General features: G+C 48.9%; 7 protein-coding genes across 7 annotated transcripts; 3 read left to right on the top strand and 4 right to left on the bottom strand.

The window, feature by feature from the left end:
- Positions 1 to 1,860: 1,860 nt before the first annotated feature.
- YALI1_E16773g (uncharacterized protein) lies at positions 1,861 to 4,328 on the top strand (the record flags this gene model as incomplete). Its single annotated transcript, XM_503915.4, has 3 exons — positions 1,861 to 2,207; positions 2,709 to 2,805; positions 3,057 to 4,328. The coding sequence occupies 3 exons, from the start codon at positions 1,861 to 1,863 to the stop codon at positions 4,326 to 4,328; spliced, it is 1,716 nt and encodes a 571-aa protein (XP_503915.2).
- A 427-nt stretch (positions 4,329 to 4,755) lies between these two features.
- On the bottom strand, positions 4,756 to 5,424 carry YALI1_E16750g (uncharacterized protein; the record flags this gene model as incomplete). The annotated part of the gene is made up of 1 exon (XM_503914.3): positions 4,756 to 5,424. One exon carries the CDS (start codon positions 5,422 to 5,424, stop codon positions 4,756 to 4,758), a length of 669 nt encoding a protein of 222 aa, XP_503914.1.
- A 1,828-nt stretch (positions 5,425 to 7,252) lies between these two features.
- Positions 7,253 to 9,265, top strand: YALI1_E16731g (uncharacterized protein; the record flags this gene model as incomplete). Its single annotated transcript, XM_503913.3, has 1 exon — positions 7,253 to 9,265. One exon carries the CDS (start codon positions 7,253 to 7,255, stop codon positions 9,263 to 9,265), a length of 2,013 nt encoding a protein of 670 aa, XP_503913.1.
- A 425-nt stretch (positions 9,266 to 9,690) lies between these two features.
- YALI1_E16701g (uncharacterized protein) lies at positions 9,691 to 10,323 on the bottom strand (the record flags this gene model as incomplete). The annotated part of the gene is made up of 1 exon (XM_503912.3): positions 9,691 to 10,323. One exon carries the CDS (start codon positions 10,321 to 10,323, stop codon positions 9,691 to 9,693), a length of 633 nt encoding a protein of 210 aa, XP_503912.1.
- A 625-nt stretch (positions 10,324 to 10,948) lies between these two features.
- YALI1_E16694g (uncharacterized protein) lies at positions 10,949 to 11,800 on the top strand (the record flags this gene model as incomplete). The annotated part of the gene is made up of 1 exon (XM_503911.3): positions 10,949 to 11,800. One exon carries the CDS (start codon positions 10,949 to 10,951, stop codon positions 11,798 to 11,800), a length of 852 nt encoding a protein of 283 aa, XP_503911.2.
- A 143-nt stretch (positions 11,801 to 11,943) lies between these two features.
- On the bottom strand, positions 11,944 to 12,897 carry YALI1_E16675g (uncharacterized protein; the record flags this gene model as incomplete). Its single annotated transcript, XM_503910.2, has 1 exon — positions 11,944 to 12,897. The coding sequence occupies one exon, from the start codon at positions 12,895 to 12,897 to the stop codon at positions 11,944 to 11,946; it is 954 nt and encodes a 317-aa protein (XP_503910.1).
- A 1,787-nt stretch (positions 12,898 to 14,684) lies between these two features.
- YALI1_E16649g (60S ribosomal protein uL30) lies at positions 14,685 to 15,437 on the bottom strand (the record flags this gene model as incomplete). Its single annotated transcript, XM_503909.3, has 1 exon — positions 14,685 to 15,437. The coding sequence occupies one exon, from the start codon at positions 15,435 to 15,437 to the stop codon at positions 14,685 to 14,687; it is 753 nt and encodes a 250-aa protein (XP_503909.1).
- Positions 15,438 to 17,665: the final 2,228 nt, after the last annotated feature.

The raw sequence follows: 17,665 nt of genomic DNA, 5'->3' as shown, positions 1-17,665 counted from the left end.
GCTACAAGTGCACCAGACTTGCATTCACTTTACAGAACATACTTGAAGATCGGTCAAAAGTACAAGACGCAGGCAAACTGCTATTTGTCAGACACACTATGATTATGGTATAAGACAGCGTAGCCCTTCATGTTAAGGACCCTTAGTCACTCGTGAGTAAGTGGAAGGTTTATGATGCCAGAACATTGCAATCGCACAAGTACTGTATGAAGTAGCCTGATCTTCTCCTTTTCATATAGGTGCGGTTGTTGTGGTGCGATTTTACAGGTCCCATGGCCCCTCTACAAGGGCCAACCGCCAGCTCACAAAACTACCCTCTTTATTGTTGGAAAACTAAGTGTTCGCCCACCAGTCTGGAACCCTTACATCGTATTGGGGCGTATCCGAGCCGAAGGATCGTCGTCAAGGTTTGTTAGGGCGGGTTTCACGTGAGCTGGGGTTCAGGAAGTGACGGACCATCAGAGTCCGACATTTCAGATCTCTCTATCTCCATTAATCCAATGTACACCTCCTTGTTGGCACAGTATCATGGCTAGCTACTGGTAGCCCATTTCGGTGGTGGTATGCATGTACTGAATTGCGCCGTTGAAACACCGTTTAAACGTTAGGGTGGCAAAGGCAAGGAGTCTTGTTGGGCATCTAGGACGATCCCATTTCGTATTTTTTTTCTTCTAATAAATTCTTCTAGGAGGACCCATTTTGTCACGGTATTGGCCAAGACTTCTCGCGTAAATGAGGACCTGAAACGCCCTTGTTGTGCGGTTCATGTCATATGACGACACGCCATCTCGGGGGGCATCGGACATGCATGGAGCACAAAGGGACAAACCGAAGGATGGGTCTCTGGGATCTTGTAGCGAATATGCCTTTTTGGTGAGCTGTGGAATCGAAATACGACGGTCAATCGCGGTCCCACAAACTGTCGGCAATCTCGTAGCGTTTTCCTACGCCCTTCAAAAGACCGTCTCGAAAAACGCACACCCTGGCTTTCGGGCCAACTATAAAGCCGCGACTTTATTTTATTTTTCATTGCTTGTGAGACTAAATGGACGGTCGATCGGGTACCTTGCCTGATTAGACAGTCGGTTTGAGAGAGGGGAGAGTCTCAAATTCTGTTGCCCAGGAGCCCCATTGCGGCGGATATGTGCCATGTGCGCCCGAAAACTCAGGGATTTGAGCGCCGCAGACGGTCGGGTCCAAAGTATCCACATACAAGACAAGACTCTAAATATTTTAATATTTTTGTTTCCTTGCTCCATTGTTCTTTGCTCCAAACCATGCCGCGTGTGCATTGCTACTTCCAGCAACCTGCATAGATAGCAGCCTGTACGGGTACATAGTGTCGCATGTGTTGATGACGTCAATGGAAGGCCCGGGGTTCGGTTAACAGGGACTTGACCGGTCGGAAATGACTGGTCACAACGGCGGCCATGACCTTCGGACAAAGGCCCGAGACACGGTTGGTATCGTGAACGGTCCCCCCCCTGACCCCCAGCCACTCTTCTCGCCAGCAACTTCCCCACTACAGCCGTGTGCCATAATAACGCAACGTCATGCGGCAAAGATAAAAACTAGCCTTGTAGCAATGACCCACGATGAGTGGGAGGAGGAGTACAAGTAGCGATCAAGGTATGCCTTGAGAGGAGACGTAGGGATAACCGTAGGCTGACATACTGTACTGCTTTGTATCTCACAACCGGCGTCCCCACGACTCCACCACCATCCCCTCGTTCACCACCTTCGCATCCCCAGAACATTCACGTCCTGCACCTGCAGTCAAAACACTCCTTTCTCCCACCGACACCAATTCTTGTTTCTGACTTACTCACGACACCACCACCACGCCTCTGATAAGACACAATGCCCGTTTTTGAAAACCTCAAAAACTTCATTCGGCATGGAAAACAGGCCCAGAACGGCCTGGAGCCCATCTCGTCCCGTAACTCGGGCCGACGAAGCCAACAACCGCCCGCCATCACCCACAGTAACAGTGAGCCGCTGACCAAAACCACAATGTTCAGCGAGGGCGCAGCTCAGACCAAGGAGCCCGCACCGGCCGCCAAAGCCGCTGCTCCCGCCAAAAAAGTCGACAAGGAGAAGTACAACGACGCGATCAAGGAGATTGTGGAGGAGGAGAAGCTGCAACAGAGCAAAATTCCCAACTACCCGGGACTCGAGAGATACAGGCTGATTGAAAAGATGGGAGAGTGAGTATGAGAAACGGGAGGGAAACATGGGGTTGTGTATGGTGACAGGCGGATGCTTACGACGGCCATATATATGGCCATTCTGGATGTCTGTCGTTCAATTTCCTTGGGTCATGGTGTGATGATGGGAGTATGGTTAAAGTGTGTGCTCAAACTTGTTAATTATTTTGTGACACGCTCGCTTACATCATGTTCACTATGGACGGTGAGGACATAGTGTCTGGCCATGTCCAGCTACTACATCCACACACTCGGACCTGACTACACCACTTGACACAAGTCACATGTCACTAGCGCGAATTTCCAACCATGTTGGTAATAAGCATAATGGCCTGCAAAACAGGTGGAGGCGTTTGAGACACGTGACGACGCAAGAAGAACTGATACCCAGTGTACTTGTAGCGCTGTTCCGTGCTTCACGCGCCAATGGGCTCTAAATACCACCCGCGCTAAACCCGCATAAGTGTGCGGTTAGTACATTATCTCAACATGCTAACATAGTGGCGCATTTTCCATTGTCTACAAGGCAGTGGATCTCCAGACCAAGGAGGAGGTGGCCGTCAAGGTCATTCGGAAATTTGAACTAAACGCCAATCAGGTGAGTCTTGTGAGGAGAGAGGAGTGAGAGAGTGAGAGAGTGAGAGAGCGAGAGAGAGAGAGAGAGAGAGAGAGAGAGAGAGAGAGAAGAAACGAATGCTTGTGCCTACACTCAGGAAAGAAAGACACCACTGACACAAGTCGCGACATTTAGGAAACAAGGCTAAGCATGAACAAAAGGCAACACAGGTGGGTTAATGAAGGATCAGGGATTGAGGTGGTTATACCCGCAGTCGCAAAATACTAACTCAGCGTTCGAGTATCCTCAAGGAGGTGGCAATCATGCGTCAATTACGGCACAAAAATGTGGTGCAGCTCATTGATTTTAGCGAAAGTGAAAACCACTACTTCATTGTTTTGGAGCTTCTTCCTGGAGGAGAGCTGTTCCACCAGATTGTGCGTCTGACGTACTTTTCCGAAGACCTGGCCCGACACGTGATTGTCCAGGTCGCAGAAGCAGTACAATACTTGCATGAGGAGGTAGGAGTGGTGCATCGAGACATCAAGCCCGAAAACCTGCTCTTCTACCCTGCTCCCTTCACCCCCAGCAAGAAGATTGTGTTGAGAAAGGGTGAGGACGAGAGCAAGGAAGACGAGGGTAAGTACATTCCCGGCGTGGGAGCCGGAGGCATTGGGGTTATTAAGCTGGCTGATTTCGGACTTTCCAAGGTGGTCTGGGACAGCAAAACCATGACTCCTTGTGGTACTGTTGGATACACCGCTCCTGAGATTGTCAAGGATGAGCGGTATTCGAAATCTGTCGACATGTGGGCTCTGGGGTGCGTTCTGTACACTATTCTGTGTGGCTTCCCTCCCTTCTACGACGACAGTATCGATGTTCTGACCGAGAAGGTCGCTCGAGGACAATACACTTTCCTGTCTCCCTGGTGGGATGAAATCTCCAAGGGAGCCAAGGATCTCGTTTCACATCTGCTGACGGTCGATCCCGAGCGTCGGTACACAATTGAGGACTTTCTGGCTCATCCCTGGATCACCCAGAGCAACGAGCCCACCCATCCTGCTTTGGATTCTCCCATGGCGTCCATTTTGGACCAGCGAAAGGGCCACACTCCCGCCACGACTGCCATTTCGCGAGAGAACGTCGAGGCCGAAGATCCTCAACCCCACGACTCTGCATCAACTCTGCATGTCGAGCACCCTGCCGAGGGCGCCTCCACGTCGTCGTTTGAGGATCCTCAAGCAACGTATCGGTCGCCGGCCACTGTCACCCTCAAGGAGGTGTTTGACGTGTCCAACGCAGTGCATCGAATGGAGGAGGAGAATGCGCGACGTCGCCGAATGGGCGGCTCCAAGAATCTCGGCATGTTGACCGAAATCATCACCGACGAAGAGGACGAGGAAGACGACACTCTGGAGGGAAGCATGTCTCGAGTGTCGGTGGCCGAGAACCCTCACGCCCACAAGCGCCAGAAGCAAAAGAACCGATCAGGCGTGTTTGAGCTCAAACTTGACGGCGCCACGTTGCTTGAGAAGCGAAAGAGAGCCGCTGCCGGTGTTGCATAGCGCGCAGCGTCTGTCGCTCTTGTTCTGAGTTATCGAACGGCATTTTTTATATCTACAAATCAAACGGGGCAAAAAATCAACCAGAGACTTCAAAAAATCAAACGTTTGCACTTGTACATTTTAGCACGATGGACAGTTTGCACCACGGATCTACGGGTTCCTTGTGTGCGAGAGAGAGCAGGGCTCGAGTTGCACAATGACACACAAAGGTAAGGAATTGGAGGGATAATTCGCAGTAATAAAGTGAGGGTATGTATGACTATTTGTAACAGAAATTGTAGACAAGACTCAGGTATGTGCTTGTATGAGCACGGGTACTTGTACTTGTAGATGCTTCTCATTCATGTATGTACATACATTGGTACATATTCGTGCTGTAGATGTAAATGTGTGTATATTAGTTGATGTCTATAATGCGTGTCCGTGTCTACTTTTTTGTTTTTCTCTTCTTCTCTCCCTTGCCAGTCTCCTTGAGCTTTTCCTTCAGACTCTCCTGGTATAGATGCAAATATTCCTCGCCGTAAACCTCGACAAACTCCTCCTCCGAATGCACATATTTGGTGAAATCAAACGGTTGAAAGGCCGTCTTCAGTTCTCGTTGTTTCTTGTTCTCCTTCTTCTCGGTAGGGGCATTTTCGTTCTCCTGGCAATAGAACCGTCTCAACAACATGATGGCCTCTTCACGGTAGAATCCGGGGTATGCCTTGTAGGTAGGGTCGACTCCCTTGTCCGAGTGAATGCTCATGACGCTTCCACAGCCGCCAAACCGGTCGTTTGCACATCCATAGTACACGCACTTGATTTTGAGCTGTCTCAGAGCAGATGCACACATGATACACGGCTCCACTGTGACGTAGAGATCGACCTCTTCAAAGATATCGGCCGTGTGTGTCTTGAGAATGTGCTCGATACCCAGAAACTCGGCGTGGCGGGTTCCACACAGACTCTTGTTTGTGTCATTCATGCCTCTGGCAATCACCTTGCCGTTGTGCACAAACACGCATCCCACAGGCACCTCGTTATTGTTGAGCGACAGTTCTGCCTGTTCGAGAGCCTCTTCCATGAAGCCCGAATGGTATTCGTATTTTGTAGTCATTGTAGGGTACTGTACTCGTGCTGTTTGCGTTTTTCGTTGGTCTTTTTTTTCTTTTTTGGTCTTTTTCAGTTAGCCCTGTCAACTGATGCAGAATCTTGTTTTTTTTCAGCGTCCTGCGATAAGGGTTAGGGTTGATCTGGGTGGTTCGAGTTCCGAGATGGATGACTAAGACTGGGTTTGGGTTAGTCCTGAATTGGATGCCTCGACATTTTCACTTTCAGTTTCTCCACGCGCATGGCATAAATTAATCCAGGGGAACGAATAAGAGAAAGCCAAAGAAGCACACACGTCATGTACGGCACGTAATTTAGCAGGCGGCATGACAGAGGTGATGCAATGCTTCGTGGTCGTGGATAATTCGAGCTGGGTGATCGTCGGTGATCGTCGAGGGAAAAAATCGTGTCTATCTTGATTTACGTGTTTTGACAGACTCTGGTGACAGGGCTAATAGTCGGGGGCGGCGGGCGTTAGAAAACGATTAAATTATGATTAATAACTTGATCGTTTGGAGAAGTTCCCCACGTTTCAGTCTAAATTCCTCCACTACCAGACATTTTGTGTTAATACCGCTAGAAGGAGAGGCCGCCAGCAGTTGGTGACATGGTGTGCAAATGCTTGTCGATGAGAATATCATGTGGCAGGCGGTTAATCCCTACTTGCGGTGGTAGATGAGACGCGTGGATGTCGCATGAGGAAGTAAGGAGGTGAATCGTCGGTGGGAGCGAGTGGTGTGTCGGGGAAGGTGCAAGCGCGTGGCCTCTATGGCAATTGTGAGCAAACGACAACTCGAGAATTGCACACACTGTGGCGATATCAGCTTCTCCACAGACCGCTCAGAGGACACGTCATCGATAAATACGACCATTATGTTTCGCGACCTGCATGGCTCTGGTCATTTAGCCAACTTAACTTTTCCCACTCGGAACCTTGAGTGGTGGCGGGCAGGAACATGTTTAAACAAGGTCACACAGGCAATGTGAGGAGTCCAGTGACCATGACAATTGGCGTTGGCATGGACATTGCCATTGGCATCTCTGAGGAGTCTTGTTGTCACGAGATTTGGGTCTGGTTGTTCTGACTGTGTCTGTGTAACACGCCCAAGACCCCGTTCTGTCCCATGTGGCAAATCACACAACGGTTAACTGGCCTGTGTCATGTGGAATATGGTAGAAACCACACATTTCATCCACACATAACACAGACGCTGTTAACACGTCATTGAGCGGTTCCACAGCAACCCGCAATCCCGCAATTGCTCACATGACTCGCCGTCAATGTCGCCACCGTCGCCACCTCAAACTGCCACCCTGGCAGCTTGCCCAAAACGACCCTGTTCACTCCGTGTAGGGAATGTCTGTTCATGCCTGTCGATGCCTGCCACCGCTGTGAAGCACGCCAAAGGCATCTTTAGGTTTGGACACGTAACCGAGTGGAGAGAAGAGCAGCACAAGAGTTGGGTGGAAGGCGGTAGAAGCATGATGGCCGGGGAGATTGAGACGGGGAAAGCCGGGATATGGCTGGTAGCAGCGTGTGACGCGTAGGTGTGGGCTCGGAGGTCACGTGGACGCTCGCGAATACCTCCAAACCCGCCACCTGAGACCGGCCAGATAAACTTCCCCCGCCTTTCTACTTCAGTTCAGGTGGGTTACCCGGCCTCAGAACCCTGCCACGCACCCACCTAATTTTTGAAGACACGTAATGACTAACCTTGATCCGACTCGAGTTTATATAGAAGGCTAGTCCCCCCCGCTTCACTTTTCTGCATCTTTCGACAGACCTGTGCCGTTTTTACCACAAAACCGTACAAAACACACAACCACCTCGAAATATGAAGTTCTCTATGCCTTCGTGGGGCGTCGTTTTTTACGCCCTCCTGGTATGCCTTCTGCCTTTCCTTTCCAAGGCCGGCGTTCAGGCTGATGACGTGGACTCTTATGGCACCGTCATTGGTATCGATCTGGGTACCACCTACTCCTGTGTTGGTGTCATGAAGGGTGGCCGAGTCGAGATTCTGGCCAACGACCAGGGTTCTCGAATCACCCCCTCCTACGTGGCCTTCACCGAGGACGAGCGACTCGTTGGAGACGCTGCCAAGAACCAGGCTGCCAACAACCCTTTCAACACCATTTTCGACATTAAGCGACTCATTGGTCTTAAGTACAAGGACGAGTCCGTCCAGCGAGACATCAAGCACTTCCCCTACAAGGTCAAGAACAAGGACGGCAAGCCCGTTGTTGTTGTCGAGACCAAGGGCGAGAAGAAGACCTACACCCCCGAGGAGATCTCCGCCATGATTCTTACCAAGATGAAGGACATTGCCCAGGACTACCTTGGCAAGAAGGTCACCCACGCTGTCGTCACCGTCCCTGCCTACTTCAACGATGCCCAGCGACAGGCCACCAAGGATGCCGGTATCATTGCTGGTCTCAACGTTCTGCGAATTGTTAACGAGCCCACCGCTGCCGCCATTGCCTACGGCCTGGACCACACCGATGACGAGAAGCAGATTGTTGTCTACGATCTTGGTGGAGGAACCTTCGATGTTTCTCTTCTGTCTATCGAGTCTGGTGTCTTTGAGGTTCTTGCCACTGCTGGTGACACCCATCTTGGTGGTGAGGATTTCGACTACCGAGTCATCAAGCACTTTGTCAAGCAGTACAACAAGAAGCACGACGTCGACATTACCAAGAACGCTAAGACCATTGGTAAGCTCAAGCGAGAGGTTGAGAAGGCCAAGCGAACTCTGTCTTCCCAGATGTCCACTCGAATCGAGATTGAGTCCTTCTTCGATGGAGAGGACTTCTCGGAGACCCTGACCCGAGCCAAGTTCGAGGAGCTCAACATTGATCTGTTCAAGCGAACCCTCAAGCCCGTTGAGCAGGTTCTCAAGGACTCTGGCGTCAAGAAGGAGGATGTCCACGACATTGTTCTTGTTGGTGGTTCCACCCGAATCCCCAAGGTCCAGGAGCTGCTGGAGAAGTTCTTTGACGGCAAGAAGGCCTCCAAGGGTATCAACCCCGATGAGGCTGTTGCTTACGGAGCTGCTGTCCAGGCTGGTGTTCTTTCCGGCGAGGACGGTGTTGAGGACATTGTCCTGCTCGATGTTAACCCCCTGACTCTTGGTATTGAGACCACTGGTGGTGTCATGACCAAGCTCATCAACCGAAACACCAACATCCCCACCAAGAAGTCCCAGATTTTCTCCACCGCTGTTGACAACCAGTCTACCGTGCTGATTCAGGTCTTTGAGGGAGAGCGAACCATGTCCAAGGACAACAACCTGCTTGGTAAGTTCGAGCTCAAGGGTATTCCCCCTGCTCCCCGAGGTGTCCCCCAGATTGAGGTCACCTTCGAGCTTGACGCTAACGGAATTCTGCGAGTCACCGCCCACGATAAGGGCACCGGCAAGTCCGAGACCATTACCATCACCAACGACAAGGGCCGTCTCTCCAAGGACGAGATTGAGCGAATGGTTGAGGAGGCTGAGCGATTTGCCGAGGAGGATGCTCTCATCCGAGAGACCATTGAGGCTAAGAACTCTCTCGAGAACTACGCCCACTCTCTCCGAAACCAGGTTGCTGACAAGTCTGGTCTCGGTGGCAAGATTTCTGCCGACGACAAGGAGGCTCTCAACGACGCTGTCACCGAGACTCTCGAGTGGCTGGAGGCCAACTCCGTGTCTGCCACCAAGGAGGACTTTGAGGAGAAGAAGGAGGCTCTGTCTGCCATTGCCTACCCCATCACCTCCAAGATCTACGAGGGTGGAGAAGGTGGAGACGAGTCCAACGACGGTGGATTCTACGCTGATGATGATGAGGCTCCTTTCCACGATGAGCTTTAAAAGGTTTCGGAACTATGAGAGTTTCAATGTAGAGTATTTAATTATTGCTTCCTAATAAAGGTAATCTAGTGTATACGTGAGTTTGTAGTGATGTACTACAAGTGAGGCGTGTCTCAGAGGTGTGATCTGTGAGATACCGTCTAAGCGAGCGAATGTGCTTACAAATATCGCTGTAATTGCCGAGGACAGACCTGTATGTACTTGTTCATCTCCATGTGCGAGTCTTTGTTTGACGGTTCTATGACGTTAGATATATTCCTATGGAAAAAGGGTATGCATTTGTGTGTACCATGGAAGTGGCATTGGTACTGACACGGCTCAAGTGGCCCTTATCATTCATTAACGGTCATCATCATGAACTTGAGAGAGATTTGATAAGGTGTCCTCTTGGGGATGTGTTGGTTGTGGGAAACTTGTCAGTGGTTTCATCTGTCCAGCTTATAGGCAACAAGAGTATCAATCTTGTGCTCATTAGTGGAGAAGCTTCGGAGCTGAACCTGTTCCGGGTTCTTAATCTCTCTGTTGGCACTGTCGGCCCACTCGGGGGGCACAGGGGCGTCCTGTTCGGCATACACCAGCACGTTGAAGGTGCATTCATCTTCCAAGACAGGCAGAAACGACACGGAGGCGGTGATCTGGCGCATGATTGCCTGGATCTCCTGCTGGATCTGGTCGTCTGACTTTTTGTCGCCGTTGGTCTTTGTGTCGGTTTCTTTTGAAGCCGTGTCTGTGTCCTTGCCCGAAATGTGAATGTCAAATTGCCATCGTTCCACCACTTCTCCAGACTCTTTGGATGTGATGGCCACAATCAGTTTCTGGATCTTGCCACCCACCAGCCATTTGTGTAATTGGCCCATGATCTTGCGAATGTATGCCTTGACCTCTGAGTCCACCGTCACCAGCACATTGATACCGTACTTTTTGACCTGCTGGAAGTCGTCCGCCGGGTAGATGCCCCGCTGGTACAGAATTGTGTTGATGGAGTACTCAAAGAACTCCGCCACCGTCTTGGACGATCCTCGGATCGATAATCTGTCTCTTGTCGGCGCCTTATTCATTTTCGCGTGTGTCTGAACCGACTTTTCGAGTTGTTTCAAGTGTCGAGTAGCACTGATTCGGTTTTCGGTTTGTATATCTACCTCCCAATCGGGATTTCCAGCAAGGTTAATATTGGGTAGAGAGTAAGTATAAGATTAATTACATAAGCCATTCGAAAAGAGGTGATACAAAATAGCTGATTAGGAGTGCTGAATAGGTCCCAGATTTCGACCCAACGTAAATGTAGGCTCCAGAAGCCTCATTTCCAAATTTCAGTCGTTCTTGGTGTTTATTCGTCGACTTTGGCTCTAGTCTTCAGATTACTCCACTCCGCTTATTAAGCGCATTCAATGCACGCTCTCTCTAATTAGTAACACCTAATCGTCCCTATCTCCACCACAACACCATGGTAAGTGTCTCGAGTCCGCTGTTGCCACCCGATTTCCACTAACCCAGCATAACGTGCGCAAGCAGAAATACTCGGCCGAGCAGTTGGCAGAAAAAAAGCAGCTAGAAAAGGGCAAGATCAACGCCTACAATGGCCTCTCGACACAGGTGAACCAGTTTCGCCGAGAAGGAAAACACGACAAGGAGGCGCTGGATCTCAATACCAAGCTGATTAAGATCAACCCCGAGTTTTACACAATGTGGAATTACCGACGAGAAATACTGAAGACCGGAATCTTGCCCAATCTGGAGGACAAAGACGACTTTCTGGATGGAGAGCTCAAGTTTGTTCAGGAATGTTTGATGCGGTTCCCCAAGACCTACTGGCTGTGGAACCACCGAAAATGGTGTTTGGAAACTGCCGCAAAGCCGGATTGGAAAAAGGAACTGGCCATGGTAACTTATGCTCTTGCCAAAGACGAACGAAACTTCCACGCATGGAACTACAGACGATATGTGCTGGCCAAGTACGAGGAGACGCTCCCTGAGGCCCACAGAGGCGCTGTCAAGCCCAAAGAGTTTGAATTCACCGAGGAAAAGATCAACAAGAACTTCTCAAACTTTTCCGCCTGGCATCAGAGATCAAAGGTCATTCCAGAACTCATGGAGGAAACACGCCAGGGAAAGTGCACAGACGAGAAGCTGGTAAAACGTCTCAGTGATCCCAAGACGTTTTTCGGCTCGGAATTGGACTACGTGAAGAATGCTATCTTTATGGACCCCAACGACCAGTCTGTTTGGCTCTACTTACGATGGTTGTTGACCAAGCCTGAAATCATCTATCCTGATATTTCTACCGAATACCACATTGAAGTAGTGGAGTCCACCATCAAAGAAATTGCGGAGTTGTACGAGGATGAGAAAGACTGCCGTCATTGCATTTATTGGATTGTCTTTTACACCATCATGCTTTATGAGCTCAAGAAACAGAGAATACCCGAAGCTGTTGGTAGAACTCTTACCAAACACATTGGTGACCTCAAGGAGAAGGATGCCCTTAGAAAGGGCCAATATGAAGACTGGGAGAAGGTGGTGGTTTCAGCTCACTGAAACCAGGACGGTGTTGTAAGATCTAATGCATGAAATGAATGACTTTCAAGTACAGTAGACCGATATTGATTCAAAGAGAGATCTGCACGTACACCTACAGGTAATATCGACCAAATGTGATTACAATCGTACATACCGGCATGCTAATTAACCTCCTCATACTTTCCTAGCTGATGAATTTCCCAATCAAGAATATACCGAACGGTTCCCTTATCAGAACGAGTTTTGTCCCGAATAAGTTGCTTTGAAATGGCTTGTTCTTGTTCGTGACTCAGCGTATGTTCCTCCACATGTGAGTTTTCCACCTCCTTTGACACGGCAATTCGTAGTTGTGAAAACACGCTCTTTTCGTACTTGTGTTCGCCCAGCTTGGTGCTGTCCAGGTAGATCATGTAGAGATCCAAGAGGTCCAAAAGCGCATGATTCACCGACAAACGATCCGAGTTATATGGTTCCGACTTGATGGGGAAGATGTTTGTCTCGTTCTTCAGCTTGCCAGCCAGTATCAAACACGACAGTGCGATAGTGTGTGGAGGACGCTTCATATGCATGTGTGTTCTGTATGTGTCCATGGAAATGGTCCATGCGAGGCGCGCTATCTCCTTGGAGGCTCCCAGCGCCTTGGCGATCTTGATGATGTATGGTTGGGGGTGTCTGATTCGGAAGTCAAAGGTGACCGTCTCCAGAATCTGAAGCTCTAGCGTCATGATCTTGGGTTTGCACGCATCAAAGGCCACCATGGCCACCTTTGAGTACAAGTATACGGCGCCATGAACATCTCGCACCCGTTTGGCGGTATCTTCGATTTTGCAGGCGCAAACAAGACAGGCAATGAGGACCTCCTCGAAAGTGCCGTCCAACGAGTTGTTGAGCAGACAGTAGCGCGAAAAGAGTACCATGGCCGTTCCGAACGAGCGCACGGGCAGCAGCAGGCTCTTGCATGTCGCCTCAAGCACTTTGAACGCGATGTTGGCCTGGGCCATGTACCGAGAATAGGTGGTGTAGACGGAATGAGCCTGGATCTGCTGAATGGCGTTTTCGCTGAGATACGGCTTGGACATGATGATGTCGGATGGATATGGCGACGCTGTGGCCATGGTTGTCGTGTGAAAATACTGAGATGTGTCTGTGGTAGTGTGGTATCGTGCTGAAACTGTGCACCTCAAGATCTTCTAAAGTTTGGTGTTGTGCATGTGCATCTTGATACTTGAAGTTGTAGATGGAGGTCATGTGTGTAGACTTGGACTAAAAGTGTGAGTGTAGCGAGAATATTTTTAATCCTGGATTGATTTGGTTCTATTGCTGTAAATTACAAGGCCGTTATTTTGCTATATACTTGTAATCTGTTTCTTTTGCTTCTATACACTCCAGCAATGTTACTTGAAGTACAGTTGAAAGTCTAAGTAAACAAGATCAAAGGGGCTGTATTGATTCTTTGTAAAGACGAACTAAAGATAGTGAAAGAAACACTACAAGTATTAGAGGTCAATAATTTGCTACTGTGTACACTCTCTACAATATATTCTTCGTCTGTTTCTCATCTGTGTATTGTTCTGAGGTGTATACATTTTTTGCTTACTAATTTTTAATATATATTTTCCTCAGATTTTTCGTTTTCCTCTCATCATTTTCTCAAAAATTTTCTTCTCAATTTTCTAAAAGTCAAACCAACTTTTGGGATTTCTGCCGAATTAAACTTGTTCGAAAATTGAGATTAAAAAAAGGCGAAAAAAAAATCGGAAAAAAAAAAAAAAAAAAAAAAAAAAACCAAGGGTAAATTCGAGAAACTCCAACTTTGCCGGGATATAAACCGATCTTACAAGGATTTTAGAGACAAAATAAGAACTGAATTTGTAATAAAGAGCTTTGGAAAGTGGACATATATGTTATCTGGGTCCCTGTGGTCATTTTCGAACCAGAATTATGTATGTAGTCCATTGCTTGTGTCAGTGATGTTTTGTGTGTGTGAGGAACTCTTGACAATGTGAGAATTCAGGCGAGAATGATAGAGGAAGCGATGAGCGCGTCCAATGAAGAAGTAGCCATTGTTTGGTTGTTTTCTACTATTTTTTATTATTTTTCCCTTCATTTTTATACCCCTTAGGCAGGTATTGTAGCTCTTGTGAGAACCCGATAGAGCCTTGAGCAAAAAATGAAAAATAATTAAAATAATGAAAAATACGATGCGGACCTAAGCAAAACATCCTATGTCGTCACTGACTATGCCAAGTGCTTTGCAATACCCACTTTTCCATCAAATCAAGCATTTGAATCATTCTTATCAACTTATCTCGCTCATGAACCATCCCAGAGTCGACTTTTTCATACAACCTAGAGAACCTTTTCAAGTTTTAAACCCCCTTATAACGATCCTTTCATGAACCCACCTACTCCTTTCACTCCTGTCTCGTACCAATGTTCCTACAAGATCAAATGTATTCAACTATATGATGGTATCAACTTCAGATTAGGAGCAAACAACTCTCGCAATAGGTGAGGTATCACTGAAATGGAGGTATTTAATTTGGTCGCATTGCTCTTGCTAACACGTTCCTATACCACTGTTATCATGCCCGATTTCTGAAGCAAAACTCCAACAGAGCTGAAGGATGAACGGGTAAAGATGAGATAGATCTTCCATCATTAGAGCAGGAAGCAGTGTAGATTGTCGATATCTTGCGTCTTGTCGTACGTCTACAGCTACAATCAACAATTATCGCTCAGACAAGAGTCCACTCTTTGGAATAAACGGTTAGATTTCTTGTATTGCACTTTATTACTTGTACATACAAGCTACATTAATTTACTGAGACACGGCGACTGATGAAAGTCTGTGGTCCGTTCAATGAATAATTTTATTTTATTTTTGCGTCAAAAGACAGACTTAGTTCTGGGCCTTGATGAGAGCGTTGATGTTCTCCTCCCGGTTACCGGTAGAGCCACCCTCGATGTAGTGCTTGAACTTTCGTCGGACACCCCAGCCGCCGGAGGGGTTGGAGAGCTTGAAGGGCCACAGGAAGTTGGAAGCCTGCTTGAAGGCAGGGCCAACAGTGTAGATCTCGTGGATCAGATCCTCCATGCAGATGATGCCGTACTTGCCGAGAGCCTCCTCAATGATGGCGTTGTCGGAAAGAGGGATTCGCTGCTTGTTGACCTTACCGTATCCTCGCTTGTAGACGAGCTGTCGAACGGAGGCCAGGTTGGGGTAACCGAAGGCAATGTAGGGCTCGACGATTCGCAGAAGCTCGGCGGTAGCCTTGGTGATTCGCACAAAGACACCGTTGTTGATCTGGTGGAGTCGCAGGAGCTGCAGGACCTTTCGGGGCTTGGGGGCCATCTTGGAGATACCCTTGATTCGGATAACGAACACGAGCTTGGGCTCGGCGGGGACGTAGAAGGTGCCGTTGAGCTTGGCCTCTCGTCGGAGTCGGATCTGCTCTCGCTCGGCCTCTCGGTACTCCTTGACGTACTTCTCGGCTCGGGAGAAGATGACCTTGTCCTTCTCGGCGTTAGCGGCCTTCTTCTCGGCAGCAGCAGCCTCCTTGGCGGCTCGGATCTGGTCGGCGTTCTTTCGCTTCTTCAGGAGAGTCTCGGGAACGAGAACGTCATCCTTGGTGGGCACGGTTCCGGCAGGCATTTTAGATGTGTTGATGAGCTGAAAGAAGATCAGTGTGAAAATTTAGTATAGGAAGGACGTTGGGAGGTTGGGAGGAGCAGTGAGCGGTCACGTGATGTGACTGTCTTTTGGGAGTTGGGACCAACGGGGTGTTAGGGTTGGGATGAAGGAGTGGGGGTTGGGAGAGTTTGGCAGACGTCGGTTCGATTCTTAATGAGAATAATTTATGTGTAATTAACCTGGAGAAAATGGAGAGAAGAGGATGTATCATAGACGAGATGAAGGATAGATGCCGGATATTACTGTCTGTGTCTTAAGGGAGTCTACCGGTCATGTGTGTTTCTGAAAACCCATCTGCATCTTTCCGGCTGTTTCTACGATACTTATCCGTTCAACTACTTGATCCATAGACTGCGAGGCAGGCAGTTGTATGATTTCCTCTTGAAGCTGAGCGTATGTGGAGAGAGCGTACGTGGAGAGAGCGTGGAGAGAGCGTGGAGAGAGCGTGGAGAGAGCGTACGTGGAGAAAGCATGGTTTGGAACTCATTATACCAACAGCAAGCGACTGTTGCAGACATATACCTCCATGGCACCACAAGTTGCGGGCTCTGGATGTTCGGTTTTAGTTGAAGTTAGTGTGGATTGGTGCAATAGTTGTTTCCCACATTGTGTGCATTGTACTGTTCAATTCATACTGGACTTCCAATCACCTTCACTCACCTTCAGTCTCCAATCTCCCATCTCCAATCTCCAATCTCCAATCTCTAATCTCCAATCACATTCCGGACTCTGGCAAGCCTGTACCTCCTAAGCTATACGTTCTGGAGAGATGTGGGCCGTCAGTGCCAGTGTCAGAATGGTGTCAAAGTGGAGTCTGGCATCGTACACTGTCTTTGTCTATGATGGAGCGGGTATTTTTCAGACAAGTTAGTGGCACATTGTTGCAGTAGAACCATGGCTATACGTCGTATATTGTACGAGGTTTATTGTCACGGAGAATCTTGCGAAAACAGAAAGACGCGGCTCCGACTTCCGTAATGTATAGATACAACTAGTGTTATGATAATATCGGTTTATGCCGTTGGTAGGTAGCTGGTCTAGAACACCGCACCGCTATTGAATTGTTTGGAAGATGCCCCCCAGTTTTCCATCTTCCCCTCACAGATGTACGTCCGTTTCCGTAAACGCCATATCTGTCGCTATCTCAAAGAGCCACTCTGAGCGGCCATTTGCGGACCGTTTGAGCCCGTACGGCATCTAGAAACCCTCATTAGAGTGCAATAAATCTGCTGTGAAAATGTACGCGAGGTCGTACGGAATGTATCGTTTGTTGAGTGGTTCGGGCAGCGGTTCGGGCAGCGGTTCGGGCAGCGGTACGGTACGAGTACAATACAAGCACACCAAGTAACAATTCCTCAACCACGGCTGTACTCGTACAATACAAGCACGATACAAGCACATCAAGTGGCAATTCCTTCGCGCCAAATAGCAATTCCTTCAACCACGGCATATCTCTCGGCGTTCCATCTGTCACACCAAAGTTGCATGCACCCCTCCAAAACCAGAGACAGACTGCTTTTTTCCTCGGCCACTTTAAAGGTGGGCTGAGACACGAGAGTCAATCAGAAGACGGGGTGAAATGGGTCTGGAGGCGAGTCGTCAGGTGCAAGGGGGCGACCTCGGACACCGTGGGCGGTTGTGGATCTCTCGCAAGACATTCTCGTCCATGTTGATGCACCCAAGTCGAGCTCTTTGGCCCCGAGCAGACGCGGATATCGCTCAAAAGTGACGTACACTCGGGGCTAAAAATACCTGGCGTTGTAGCAAGGCTGTAGTATCCAAGCTTGGGACAGTCTAGCTTTGCATCAGGCTGTTGAACAACGTTGAGCAAGAGCCTAAAGACACTAAGAACGGCAACAATGTGGGATAACGTCACTGTTAATGCCCACCCTGTCTCAGACCTGTGAAGAGAGAGAGAGCAACAAATGTGGGGATGGCCCCTACAAGTAGGTGTAATTAGATGGCTCTCACACATTGGGTTGCGGTACCTGTGTCAACTGTGTAGCAGGAGTTTGGCGCTGTCAGGTACAGACAGTCAGAAGCAGCTGTTGCACGGGCCCACTGGACGGAAGACGGTAGGTACCGTTACAAGACACCCGATACGACAAAAGGAATTGTACATGTGGACTAGTACCGTATGTCCAGTACCGGTAGTGACGGTGTTCAAGTCGACTACTTGTAGTAGCTAC

This window comes from Yarrowia lipolytica, chromosome 1E, assembly GCF_001761485.1.
Source record: "Yarrowia lipolytica chromosome 1E, complete sequence".
Classification (NCBI taxonomy): domain Eukaryota; kingdom Fungi; phylum Ascomycota; class Dipodascomycetes; order Dipodascales; genus Yarrowia; species Yarrowia lipolytica.
Note: the sequence above shows the minus strand (reverse complement) of the source record. Positions and strands in the feature narration are given on the sequence as shown.